Below are 14838 nucleotides of genomic sequence, written 5' to 3' on the forward strand. Positions count from 1 at the left end.
TCTGCCAAAAGGGAGTCATAAGGGAGGTTCCTGTGTCAGTTTCTGTCCTCAGGAGAGACAGAGAAGTACACGTAACGAATCTCGTTTGGAACTCCATACTCACATCTACGTGCCTGTCCGTGTGTCACAAATGTACCACACCCACACACGACCTTCCCCGTCTCCTGTCTAGGTCTACCCTCGTATCATTTTCCCCTCTCTTCCCTCCCCCCTTTCATCCCCTGATGCTGGGGGGAAGGGGGAGGGGGGAAGGGAGAAGGGGGGGGGGGAGCCCTCTTGTACGCCAACGGGCACCATATTAGTCTGTCTACCCAGGCCACAGCTTGGCACATCGCCTCACCACTACGCCCGTTGCACATCCTCCTACCCGGCCCAGCCCGGTCTGTTGTGCCGTGCTGTGCGTAAGTTGCGTTTAGCATCTGTCGTCTCGTTCCTTTTTCCTACTTCTTCCGCTGTGGTTTAACTATTGCGTAAAGGTGGTGAGGATTTAGCCGTCAGAGAGTCGACTCCCGGATGGTTTCATTAGTCGGAGAATGGCGTCAAGACATAGGATCACATGTGCTCACTCGTATAGACACGACTGCAAGGCTCCTTCCTCCTCGTATACTCAATTAAACAATTCATACAAAAGTGCGAGCGTGTGTGTGTGTGTGTGTGTGTGTGTGTGTGTGTGTGTGTGTGTGTGTGTGTGTGTGTGTGTACTCTCCCTCTATCTATCTATCTATCTATATATCTATATATCTATCTATCTATGTCCCCATCTTCACTCGAGTAAACACGAGCACGGTTAGTTCAGCAATATCACCCGCTCCATCACCTTCACCGCCGGTAAACAACCATAAGCTACAAATAAATCATCTAGAAAAAGCTACGCAGATGAGTAACTCCGACGTCAGGAAACCACCTGATAATTTTTTTCTTCAGATAAAAACATCGAACTCGGCGGATTTCGATTCGTCTCCGTTTTCTTCCAGTGTTCAGTGCCCCTAAAGCGGCCTCTGTGGTTTGACGCCTCTCTGCCTATGGCACTAGGCTGGCCAAACATCTGCTTTTCACACATGGGTTCAGCCGCGTTCTGCCTCACTTTCATGTACAGTTCAGGAGAAGAAAAAGGGAAAAAGCAAAGGCGCTTCGCTCGTCGAGCGAAGCGAAATGCTAAGATGTCGAGAAACTACATCCGAAATTAGGTAAGAGATTTTCAAAGGAATTTATAAAAAAGAAAGACGATTCTTATTTTCCTTATCTGTTAGGACTGTGATTTAGAGGGTAAAAGTCATCTACTGCATCGCCAGCTACCCTGAGTCTTGAACTACTGTGGTAAATACAGCTGTATTACAAGACGTGGAGCAAGACATGGGGGCGTGTGTCCGAAAGTCTGGCTTCAAGAAAGTCTACTCGTCCTGAAAAATTTATTGTACAGTTAAGGGAGGCGACGAAGCCACCCTAGCGTTACTGTAGATAAGACCACATTCTTGGCACCTGTGTGGTACGTGCCAAATATATGACAGATTCCTAAGAGATAAAGTTTTAAGTTATTGGTCACAAGTACGGGCACACATACAGAGTCATCGACCATCAGGGTATGAATATGTCGGGGTAACAGGGAGGATTGATTACAGTCACAGTAAGTACACTAGTTAGCCGATGATTTAGAGTAGATACCCGTCTTATTTCAAGAGGTACTGACTTCTCTAACTGAAGAGTTAGTCCTCAGACACTCACGGTAAAAGCATTTCTGGAATTTCGGATAAAGGATATGAACGCTATAGGTTGCTTCCGTCCATATATTTTAAACTAAGACCAATATGTCCTTCCACTCCTGCTAAAGGACATAGTATCAACTTTAGTTATGGTTCTCACGGATTTTCTTTTTCGGTTTCCAATTCCGTCAACTCCACAAAAGAGTAATCATCCCGAGCGAAAAGTTTGAAAAATGGAAATATTAAAAGCACTTCCTCCTTGAATGAAGCCATGCGGGTTCCTGGAAGCAGAATCCTCAGCCAACTTCCTGTCTGACCACTGGCCGTCTGGCGGACACGAAGGGCCAGAGTTCTGGCCATTATCGATGGTATAACGACCTTATCAACGAATCATCCAGAGGAAACGCCTCCAACATCCGCGGCGGCCGGATCTCTCCAACACGTTCTTCTCCCCGGAAAGATGAAACAGAGCAACTAGCAAACCTGGTGGCGTGTGAGTCAGCCTCCACGAGAAGGGTAATAATAGCTAGAGTGTAGCGGAGAGTGTAGCCAGACGACGGAAGGCCCAGTGTAGACAGATGGTGTGGGTGGACGTGTAGACAAATGGTGTGAGAGGATGTGTAGACAGATAAGCGTAGGGGAGATTGTGGAAAGATGGTGTGGCAGGAGATGTAGACAGATAGCTAGCAGGTGTGGACAGACAGGTGTAAGGGCGAGTGTAGAGAGATGGTGTGGAGGGAGGTTAAGGCCGACTGTTGTAGGGGATATTGGAAGTATATGGTGTATGAGTGAAATGGAGGCAGAGGTTGTGGGGGGAAGTGGAGCCAGATGTTGTTGGGGAAGTGTAGGCAGACGAAGTACGAAGCCGAAGTGGACTAGACGCTGGACGTGAAGTTAAAGGGTCTCCAAGAAGCCGGGGATGCCGGTGTAAAAAGAGATGTCCCACTTCAGTAACTCACAGTGAGACAAATAACATCTATTCAGCAGTGTATCGATAACCAGTTAATTTCGTTAATGGCTCTCACAAACTACTGGCGCGACGAACAAGCAATTAATCTATCCACTGGTTAAGTGTCCGCGTGGGCGTCACCCGACCCCTTAGGCCCGACGCCCTCGGGAGACTTGTCACAGCTCGGGGTATATATTGGTAACAGGTGACGCTGCTCATTCACCGCCGCGTCCTCTCTGTCTCTGTCTGTTTGTCTGTCCATTTTTCTGTCTGCAGACCTGCATACGATATGATCTCTCGGTCTATTTCACTGATCCCCGTCTTCTTTTACTCTCTATCTCTACTTCTTCCCTCCTTTCCTTCTTCCCCGACCCTCCTATTCAACCCCTCAGCTCCCCGCTTCCCTCCCTCCCTCCCTCTCTCCCTAACCCTCAACTAATCTACAACTAGCGCGACCTGTGCCAAGAGCAGCGTCTGTAACATATCTACGGCCTGCAGGAGTTAAAACGGGTGATTCGGTGGATACCTATTGAGATCACCTGGGCACCTACCCATCACCTGAAGGAGGTCAACGTCGCCTACCTATCTTCCCGTCCGTCTATCTGTGTGAAAGCTTTATTTCGAAACGAAAGACACAAAATACAGAAATTAACACAACCACTGCGCGATATTCAACATATGATAAATATAACCAGACCATACCACTAACGCGTTTGTCTGTGATGGCGTAAGGCAGCCAGGCAGCCAGCAAGCCAGCCGTCTAGCCAGCCAGTCACCCAACCGTCTAGCCAGCCAGCCGTCTAGCCAGCCAGCAGTCTAGCCAGCCAGCAGTCTAGCCAGCTAGCCAGTCAGCCAGCCCCATTAGCCCTCCCTGGCTGGTGAGGCAGGTAGGTGCTGGTAGGTCATACTATCAACATCTCCAGCTCTGACACTGACTGCTCGTCTGCACATCGTCAACACGATGACACTCCTGAAGGAGCAGATGGCTGGTCGTCACACCAGCGGACGATATCGGAATACGACCAGACCTGACCACGTGAAGAAATAAACACATCAGCTTATGTCTTCTTGAGAATATTTCGCATGTGTTCCTGACATTATATATGTGTGTCCTTGGCAGTACTCTCATGCGTCCATGACGACATTTTCAACGTACGACAGTATTTCTCATGTCTCTGACATTACTTCTTTCACGTGTTCTTGTGATTATCAGAGAATCAGAAAACAAGAGTCAAGACAGACTAGTTCGGGAACGAATGTTCTGATGCTTCTTCGAGCGAAGGGGAAGGAGGCGAGAGTTGCCTCACACCGAGCGATTCGGGCATTACCACTAGGGCTCTGGAAATCTCGTGCCACAAATTTCCAATTCTCAGCTGAAATCTGGCCACTTAGCCGAGACTCGTACGGCCTTATGCAAACACCATCTGTTCTCCTAAGCCCTCCCTCCCCATGTACCTCAAGTGGGCCTACGACCATCATGTGATGGAGGTATCATTCCTTATGATCCTCACTTCTAAATCCACTCACCTGAATTCGATCCCCCGGCGAGGGCAGACGGCCCATAGATCCATCCAGCTTTTCATCCTCCCTCTGACTGGAGGATAAATTGGGTACCGACTTGGCACGCCAGTAAAGCATGAGGGCCGTGACAAGCCTAACCAGCCAGCAGCTTGTAACTCTGCTCGAGATTCCCCAGGGGCGTCTCGGTCCGGGAATGAGGCCCTTACTGACAGGCCTTATGAGCCCACGAAGAGCTGCTGGTGCTTCTTTACACACACACACACACACACACACACACACACACACACACACACACACACACACATTAGAACGACGGGGATATACGGTGCGACAGGAACACATGTTCGCACTAACAACCGGGATTACGAGGGATTATCAACGTCTGTGTACTCAAGGAAATGAAATGTCGTTTGATGGAAAAATCCAATACACTTTATCTTGGATGTAAGGAGGGGTGCGCCCTACTGCAGACCGCACCATCACCAGGGTGAGGCTTGTGGCCACAGCCTGGCGGTGGTCCTCATGATGCCAGGGAGGGTCGAGGGCGAAGCACCAGGTCTTGCGATAAGGACGCAGCTGACAGACCATGGACATTCAGTCGATGTATAATTAGCAACATCTTATCTTTTACTCACTCATGTATACGTCTGTTTCTTATGGATTATTTTGTTTTCAGTCTCTGATTGGGTAGTTATGTCTGTAACTATCTGACGTTCTCATACATGCCCATAGATTATGTTCTAGTCGTTAAACTCTATTTACACGTACATACACACACGTATGCACAAATATATACAAACAAATACAGACAGAAAACACATACAGAGGTTGAAACGTATCCAAACACAATCACAGAGATGACAGACATATCTACATACATACAGACGAACACATGAATGATAAACCAAATATTTATCACTACATGGAAAGGCACTGACACCTCCCCCCTTCCACACCCAGACAGGAATGGGTGTCGTGTGTTGTGTGTCATGTACGTGTCATACAATATACAAGGAACCAATGACGGTTCTCGACACGAACATCAACTGTGTTAGTCGAATCGTGTCCCATATTCATGACACCACGAACGACCTCCCTGTCCACATCAGCCAACCATGAGGGGTACATGGCTCGGCTCCTGGAGTTCATGAGGGCTCACAGCTCGGCTCATGGAGTTTTTGAGGGTCGATTTAACGACTCCTAAGCTGCAGGACCTACGGGCAGTCCTGTACCTTGGCTTGGTGTCGAGATGCATAGGAATGTATCGGCTTATACGCGGGAGAGTATATACATACAGTCTTGGACATCTCTGGTTTCGAAGCCAGTTTAATATTTCGACTACAACAACAGCTACTACTGCTACTATTACACACACACACACACACACACACACACACACACACACACACACACACACACACACACTCACCACCTTTACCTGCATCACTCTATCGAGTGTTTCTGTTGCCTCCCCCAACCACACGGCAACTTGAGGCTTCTCCAGACCAACGTGCACGGCTGGCGAGACGACCCTACTTTGTAAGGCTGATAAATACACTCACTGGACATAACTGACCGAAGGGCATTGATGAAACTACATCTTCGGACGGAAGCAGTTCTCTCTGATGAAAACGACCATGTTCATGGCTGACCACGAATACGTTCAAGACAAGACAGTCATTCAAAATGACTCATGTGACGATCACCGATGGCATGAAGTTAACGAACGTTCGAGTCTCTGAAGTCGTTACCACCGGCCTGAAATCGCCGTGTGACTCAGAACAGACACCCCTGACTATTAGTGTGGTCACAGGGCTTGGCAGGCGAGAGCCAGGGATTGCTACAAGCATCTCTTAACCTGAACCTAAATATTTACCTTCTGAACTTAACCCAAGTTGTGTGTGTGCTTTATCTCACAACAGCGGGCGACGCCAGTTTACTAAGGGATGGGGCGAAGTCGGCCGCAAAGTGCTCTAAGAGACGCTGCCAATTCACCGTATACCAGTGATGTCACTGTTCAAATATCTTAAAGTCTTCAGCGGAGGGATTCATGGCGCAAGACGTCTCCACCCCGCCACGTCTCTGTGCCACAACATTTACGACTTTGCGATATCATCGAGAACAGTAAACAATCAGGTCTGATCGGATTCCGCAATAACTCACTACAGAAATCAAGCATCTTCATCGCATGGCGTAAGATGATGAAAAAAAAAAAAAAGAGTAGATGTTGGCGAAGGTTTTAACATCTTTATCGCTCAGCTGGGGAGCCCCTGGCTTGAGCAGCCGGCCAATCAAGGGACAGCGATCTCGCGGGCATTGTCTGACCAATCACGACGGAGGAAATGCGCGCGCTTTCAGCTGACGTAACGGGATGCTGCCGGGGCGGCGACAGGAACTGAGTCACAGTTAAATAATCTTCAATTTATGAACCAACCAAAAAATCCTCAAATAACCACCGCGTTTCCTGCTTTCTGAGCTGGTAATTTAACGGTGGGCGAACATCCATTGTCCCTGACGCAATCTAAAGGAATCATTTCATGTTACAAAGCACAAATGTCATATCTTACTACAGTATTACACATTCCTTCTTTTTCTCAAAGGGGTAGCAAAAAGAAACCACTACCAAAACGTATCTCACTCAAGCTTGCAGTTCACTTCCATGAACTTAGGTTCGTGTTTTCTTCTGCTCATACAACGCCCATCAAGTCAGCGTAACACTATTCCGTTTTTATCCAAGAACAGATTCGCTTTCCATCAGGCAACGGATGGTGGGTTTCCTCGAGGTCCCTCCATGACTAGTTGGTTCGAGACCTTTTCATGAGTGGTGTGCTCAAGGCCCTTCCATAACTGCGTATTCGAGGCTCTTCCATGAGAGGTCGAATCGAGGCCCTTACAAGAGTGCTTAGTTCGAGGCTCTTCTTCCATGAGCGGTTACCTTGAAGCCCTTCCATGAGTGGTCAGTTCGACTACCCACCAGGAGACATCAGGTGCGACGTACCACATGGAGTTGCGCTCTTCAGTTTATCCCAGGCACAAGGGGTCCGCATGGTTCCTTTCGGAGGTGACTGCAATGCTTCCTTCATCAGCAAAATGTCCAATAACCGCAGCGCTTGAGAATGCGCTCCTTCCACGTGCTGGTTTAATGAGGTAAGTAACGAGAGGAGGGAGAACATCTCCTCACAGGTCATGAGACCTCGACAACCCTAGAGTGAGACCCCCTGACAGTAGACTATCACCCGAGTGAGACCCCCTGACAGTAGACTATCACCCGAGTGAGACCCCCTGACAGTAGACTATCACCAAAGGAGAAAATTTACAGACAACAGAGACACTACAAATTCCTCTTGCTCTCAACCTGAGTTACCTGATATTACGACACCTAAACAACTCCATCTTACTGTATCTCGCTGTGGATACAATTCCTCACACGACGAAATTAGACGTATGGAAGTCATAATACCATGCCATCAACAATGCTGGATTTTGTGCATCGATAAGACTCAGTCTACAAGAATTCCGTCCTAGTAATCTAATGGAGTTGACCATAAGGCAGCCACAGTTGACCTTACCATAACCTCTGGACACTGATCTTTTGTCGCCTTAAGCTATCTTTAGGTGACACTGGGAGAAGGTGAGGGAGTAATCAATACCAGTGTCTCGCCTGTAATCACTCTTTGGGCGGGGCCCCTCAGACCCGTTCTTCGATACATTACATTGTTACAGTCAAGACGGTGCTGAGCCAAGGCACTTTGAAATCCTTCTCTTAGGGGATTGCTTGACTGCCGCTAATCCTACCACTACTTTAAAAACCAACACAAAATCAATTCTAGTGTGGAAAATAACACAAATGACGTAGAGCAAAACCGTTAGAGTCGAAAATTTTGTTCAAGTAACCTCTTCCATCGTCAGGGAGAGCATCCTAGGGAGGCAGAGCGCAAGATGCCTTGACGTAACCTCTGTAAACTGCAGGCGAGTCGTAAACTGATCCTCGAATCTACGCTACATGGGAAACAGGTTTTCAGTATGGCCAAACCCATGTTCTAGGCGCGCGCGCGTGCACACACGTATGTATTCATGTATGTTCAATGTGGTGGCAATAACAGAACACTTTATATATATATATATATATATATATATATATATATATATATATATATATATATATATATATATATATATATCAATTGCCCCTGGATCTCTTTCTTGAAGGGGGGGTTCTTGTGTTACTCCAGGACCCCCTGAAGCTCCAAGGGTCATCATGATACGCGCCTCTGGAGTGGGAAGTTCCTTCATGAGACTGTCTGTCCTCCTAGTGATACAGCCTCGCTTAAGGTGAATTTTCACTCACGGTGTAACCTCATGGGAGCGGGAGTCCGCTATCTAAATGTATACATATTCACTCAAATATTCATATGAAGAAAATGGATACAGCGCCACAGAACATGACGCGAAAGCTTGTCTCTGGACACACAGTCCATGGTTGCCACATCTCGAAAATAGCTTATGTGAATAACAACAAACATGACATAGTAATGATAAAACAGCAAGCATTAACTGTTGCAGGCAAGCAGATTTATGGATTAGGAAGAACGCTTCAGGCAGAAAAGCAGCAAAACTCCGCAAAACCACAAGCAAATGAAAACAAGCAAACGATAACAGAAAGATGCATGACACTAAAGAAATTATATAATCTGACACAAAATAAAAGAAAGAGAGATTTGTTACTTCCAAACGAGTCACAAAGAGGAGACGTGCATAGCAGATTAGGACGAGAGATGCAGATGTAACAGAAAATCAATAAAGTTAACAGATATAAAACGTAAAAAAAAAAAAAAGAGGAAACAGAAATAACAGACAACAGATCATTCCTAAGGTGACACAAACAGCATGCGTGCAATGACAGATAACGGACAACAGATGCCAACAGAACACACAGAGAGCAACGGATGCAACGGGGAAATGGTATGTTATAAACAGGAACTCACATATGTATCTCCCAGCAGTGTACTGTTGCCGGGGATCCGAAACACGGGAGTGGCTTGCCGAGCTGTGGGACTGGCCTACATGGGTATGAGTTAGTGAGTGAGAGTAGCGGGGAGAGGTGCTACTACTACGTGGGTCAGGAGGGTGGTGAGAGTTGCCTGTGTGAGAGAGGGAGAGAGAACGAGGCGGTGACATTTTAGTTGACCAAACGGAGGGAGAGGAGGAGGAAGAGGAGAGGAGGACTTAGGCGATGGAAGACGTGTGTGTGTGTGTGTGTGTGTGGAAGGAGAGAGAGAGAGAGAGAGAGAGAGAGAGAGAGAGAGAGAGAGAGAGAGAGAGAGAGAGAGAGAGAGAGAGAGAGAGAGAGAGAGAGAAAAGACTGGGCCTCGATCACACAGTGGTGGTGACACAGGAGTTCGGCGGCTGGATAAAACCAAATAGCATGGCATAAGAGGGTGTGTAAGGGTGTGTAAGTGTGTGTAAGGGTGTGTAAGTGTGTATGTGTGTGTGTGTGTGTGTGTGTGTGTGTGTGTGTGTGTGTGTGTGTGTGTGCTATCTGTCTGTCTATGTGTCATAGCAATGAAAACAGAGGAAGGGTTCTCACCATATCTACTCTCAAACAATTAGTACACACCATCAATATGCAAAATGGTTATTATACACATACTTAAGGACACATAAATGATTGATAAGTTAAATAAAATGAAAATGACACAGGTCTTTGGGGAAGAAGAAAGAAAACATTCTGAATGATACATATCGAAAGTTTCAACCTTTTCTTTGTCTCTCCATTCTCTGTACCACTGTAGAATTTCTCTAGCGTTGCCAGGTCACTTGATACACGCGCCACCCGTGACTTCCTCGCCATTCAGGAGTAAGAAAGAACGACTAGCGAGAGATTCAACAGCGCATCAACCAACGGGTTTACAGGACCATTTAGAAAGGAGGAAAAGAAGAGTATGTGAGGACTTCAACAACGGAGGAGACAGTAGATCTACAAGACAGATGTCCTTCTCGAGGCATCTGTAGCATCTGCCAGTTGTACTGTAGACTAGTGGGTTTTTTTAGGGGGTCCCCAGAGACAATGTTCCCCCACCCTTGTCTTCCGAGTGTGTTTCGCGCTGTTCACCTCCCAGATTAGTTTATCAAGGTGCCAGGCTTTCGGAGAGAGAGAGAGAGAGAGAGAGAGAGAGAGAGAGAGAGAGAGAGAGAGAGAGAGAGAGAGAGAGAGAGAGAGAGAGAGAGAGAGAGAGAGAGAGAGCAAAAAAAGAAAAAAAAAAGGCATTTTCCACCATAGTTATCGTCGACTGTGGAATCCCCATCCACGTCTGCCGGACATCGGAGTCATCGTCTGGTGCAGGAGAGCAACAACGCCTAACGGGCAGTTCTTTCATGTCACCTGCGGGCGAGCGAAGAGATCAGCGACTAAGGTGCTTAAAACCACAGTGGTAGCGGTCAGCGCCAGCTCGACCCGAGGGAAGGAGGTGTTTTCCACTGGTCCTCCAGGTTATCGGGACACGCCCCACGGGACACTGGGTTCCGGAGGGGATTACACCCAAGGACAACAGGCCTCGGGGATCACACAGAGGGCCAACATGCACCGGGGATTGTACCGTGTACAAGTAGGTTCTGGTATCACGCCCCGAACAGTAGGTTCCATGAATACGCCCTATGGTACTAGGCTCCTGGATTACGCCTTATGTCAGCAGGCTCCGGGATTACGCCCAAGGCCAAGTAGGCTCCGGAGATTACGCCCCGGGTCGATAGGCCCCGGGGACTACACCCGGAGCCAGTAGGCTCCACTCATTACGCCCCAAAGACAGTTGGGCTCCCAGTGGTACAAGCCGAGCCAGTAGGCTCCCGAGAGTACGCCCCTGGGTAGGTGGTTCCGCCTCCAGGGATCAACCTCTCAGGAAGTCCTGTGGACTACTTAAGGTCTCGAGAGGCACTTCCTCCAGCGGAGGAGAGTTTGAGACTTGCCCATGAAGAGCCCTGGACTAAGTTGTCTTAAACTTTGAGGAGTTAGCCAGAACTTAAGAGCTTAAGGGCGGCCATTTGTTACCACACATCCAACAATTTTCTAAATATATATATATATATATATATATATATATATATATATATATATATATATATATATATATATATATATATATATAATCAACAATGATGACTATTATCTTTATTTTAGAATTCCTTCAAATAATAATCTTCAAATTCTAGATCTAATTTCTCAAACATTCAGAATGTTTCTTAAAGGCATTAGGTTCGGAGGCAATTTTTCATCTAAAGCCCGGGAGACGGAAGAGGAAGACGGAGGGGTTGAGGCCATCTACAAGACTTACCTCTGCCTGGACTCCAGACACTCGGCTGGTCCTTGAAGGATGGAAGATCAGGCAAATCGATCCTGGAGGGGCCCGAGGCGTCCTTCTCGTCGCCGCCAGATCTTCCAGGGGACCACACTCCTGCAGGAAGCCGAGGGAGAGAGAGAAAGAGTTGGGGACGTTAAGCCTCAGCGTTAGGAAAAACGGGAAGAAAAAAAAAATAGAGGGAGGCAATTTTTATAAAGCAAAGCAGACGTGAAGCAAAGATGGGTAATGCCGTTGTGTTAATGCTGTTAATCTTTGTACTTGTCTTACGATGATGAATAAGAAATAAATGGTATGGAAAAATTCAAATTATGTAATCCATATGGAATGTATGGGTTTACAATACAGAGTTATGGTTTACATAGAGTGTACTGATATAAATCTATCTTGGGACACTTATGATCATCACGTCTGGTAATCGTAGGGGATCCAGAGGTCAAAAGAGTGATGAGAGTGTATGTGGAATTAGAATCATTTCTGAACACCTTCTGCGGGTGTTGAGAGAGATTTCGACTGGTGGACATAGTCTGCCGTTGACCTTGCCTTAATAACCCATGGCAGTTGATAAACTCTAAGCCCAACCACTTTACCAACCAAAAGATTAAGATAAGGTCTTTCTCTTCTCAGTTTACTACGTTCAGTGATGTTATTTATGTAATTCCTCCTAACACTGTTCTAGTAATGTTATCAACAGAACAGTATTTTGAATATTGTTCCATTAATATCGTAAATAGGGCAACAAATTGAATGAATAGATCAATGATACTTATAACAAAAATACTGGATCGTTCATCATAACTCCTCCGTTAATTAATGACTTCAATCACCTTCATGGGATAAATTTTACAAATATTTGACAATGTTTTTAAGCAATCTTAACATCACCAAGATGTTAATTTTCCGGAAGAAAATGTGCTTGTTTTGTCATTGGTTTCGTATCATATACACAACAAATAGGCAACACTGTTTTTTATATTTGGAATACACCATTTCAAGGTTACACTATGCATCAGAATATGCATAATACTAATTATCATCAGCAATGCCCAGGCCATACTATGCACTACATCTGGTTGATGCTATACCCTATAACCGGACTAAACTATATATCATATCCAGATAGCACTAAGCATATCCACGCCATTCCGGTTGCTCCATACAATATATCCAAGGTACATTAAACCCTACAACTGGGTTATGATATACAGTCAAACCAGCCAGTACTACACCCTACACCCAAGCCACGCTATACACATACCCGGGACATCTTCTACACTACTTCAAGGCCAAGCTATACAATGCTAAGCTAAGGTATGCTTAGCATCATACACGGCTAACGGTATACAACATAACTGGGTCATGATATACTTGAGTCTGACGGTGTACCAAGCAATGCCATACGTGTGGCTGAAGCTATGTACACTGCACCCAAGCAATGCTATCCATGTGACTGATGCTATACCCTATAACAAACCAAATGCTATACATGTGACTGACGCTATGCACAATAACTAAGCAATAATATACGACTGAATGACGCTAGACACTATAACCAGAAGCCGACCACAGAACATCTGCCCTCCATGTTCTGACTTCGCCTAAGAACTCCAATACCTAAAAGAACTGACGGCTACATAAAGACGTTTTCCCCGAGCAGGTTATCGACGCCTCGGTGAGGAAACAGGCGGAGTCCTATGGCTACGGCAGGAGATCAGATGGCTTACAAATCATCGAGAGAGTGTTCGCGCTCACCTCAGGGGTTGTCAATACCCCTTACAATAGGTAGTGAGCTGAGTCAGGTGTAGGGTGATTGGTAGGGGGATGGGGAGAGAGAGAGAGAGAGGAGAGCCAGGTGTAAGATGGCAGGTGGTAACTGAGCCAAGTGTGGACTGGCAGGGGTGTGGTGGCGGTGGTGGTGAAGGCGTGAGTTGAATCAGGTGTGGAGGTGCCTCTCTCTCTCTCTCTCTCTCTCTCTCTCTCTCTCTCTCTCTCTCTCTCTCTGGTGGCCAGCGGGTCAAGGCCACAGGCTCATCATTGTTTCACATAAAAACAAACACGTAATTCCAGCTTAATAAAGGTATTTCCTATTCACAACATTATCCAATTTACCTCTCGTAAGGCGGTGGGCCAAATGAGGCACCGCTACCCGGATCTAACTCGTAAATCTTTTACATAAGACAGGTTCTTCGACCCTCCCAGACACATTCCCCTCATAATCTGAGGTTTCTTACGTAAAGTTCACCTTTAAATTGGGTTAAACAAATGTAATTTGTGTCTTGTTTCCGTCAGATTATCTGGAGACAAAAACTCTTTCCCACGAAGATCTGCAAGATGGTATCCTCTTGGTGAAGACATGGGTGGGCGTAGGAGGGATGCTGATGGGGTTGGGGTGCTGATAGGGTTGGGGAGAGAATGGCGAAGTCGGATGCGGGGTTGAGTTGGAGGGAGGGTGGAGGAGGAACAGCCATGGGTCGTCGCCTCCAGCCAGCCGCCTCACTGCGTAAACAAGCAAGCAATGAGGTAAACATCGGTTAGGGCGCCAGGTGAGGTGAGGGCCAGGTGAAGGGACGCCACTTGGAGGTATGCGCCAGCTGAGGGGTACTTCAGAGGAGGAACGCCGAGTGGGAGATGCTGCGACAGATTACTGCATCTGAGGGTCCGCTAGGGGGTACCGAGGTGACGATACATCACTCGCAGTGTGTCCAAGGTTGAGGGAGAGGGCACACCGAGTGAAGCACAGTCTGTGGTGGGTTATACCAAGCGAGGTCACGGCAGGTTGAGAGCACACCGAGAGGGGATAAAGCCAGTGAGGGGCACACCAAATGGGAGTACTGTAGGTGGAGACCACACTATGTGAAGGTACGGCAGGTGGGAGGCATGCTTCGCATGAGTTAAGGCAGGTGGGTGGCACAGAGAATGGGGTTAGGGCAGGTGGGTGGAACAAAGAATGGGGTTAGGGCAGGTGGGTGGAACAGAGAGTAGGGTTAGGGCAGGTGGGTGGCACATCCCGTGGGTGTTGGGGCAGCTGGGGGCACGACAGCAGGTGGCTTTACTTACAGTGGAGGGAAGGGGAGGAGGGAAGGTCCGCCCACGGGCCAGTAGTAGGTCAGGTGATGCGTTAGTCATGCGTCATGAGGAATTTACCGTAAAACACCACCTTGTAAATCACGCGCGTCGTGGGCGTGGCTGATGTTAGAATAACATTCAACTCACATGAATCCTGCGTGATGTTGACGTCAAACAAAACATCACCCAGTGACATCACATGACTCGTACGTGCAGGTGATGTCAACTAACATGTAAATCACACGAGCTG

The 14838-nt window shown here is 47.1% G+C and overlaps 1 protein-coding gene across 24 annotated transcripts in view; it reads right to left on the reverse strand.

Annotated features, from left to right (window-relative positions):
* LOC139753492 (uncharacterized) overlaps positions 1-14838 on the reverse strand; it is a 609003-nt gene that overhangs the window by 177562 nt on the left and 416603 nt on the right. For 20 of the 24 annotated variants that reach the window (XR_011713724.1, XM_071670098.1, XM_071670099.1 and 17 more), the window contains 2 exons: positions 11499-11618; positions 9156-9311 (listed from right to left, as the gene is read on the reverse strand). The exons of 1 other annotated variant lie outside the window; for it this stretch is intronic. Coding sequence is in view for 22 of the 23 variants with exons in the window: in XM_071670098.1 (XP_071526199.1) it covers positions 9156-9311; positions 11499-11618 (276 nt within the window). In the remaining variant the exon portion in view is untranslated. The remainder of the gene's footprint in view (positions 1-9155; positions 9312-11498; positions 11619-14838) is intronic. 3 more of the 24 variants (XM_071670094.1, XM_071670090.1, XM_071670102.1) reach the window with 1 other exon arrangement.

Source organism: Panulirus ornatus, chromosome 14, assembly GCF_036320965.1.
Source record: "Panulirus ornatus isolate Po-2019 chromosome 14, ASM3632096v1, whole genome shotgun sequence".
In the NCBI taxonomy this organism is placed as follows: Eukaryota; Metazoa; Arthropoda; class Malacostraca; order Decapoda; family Palinuridae; genus Panulirus; species Panulirus ornatus.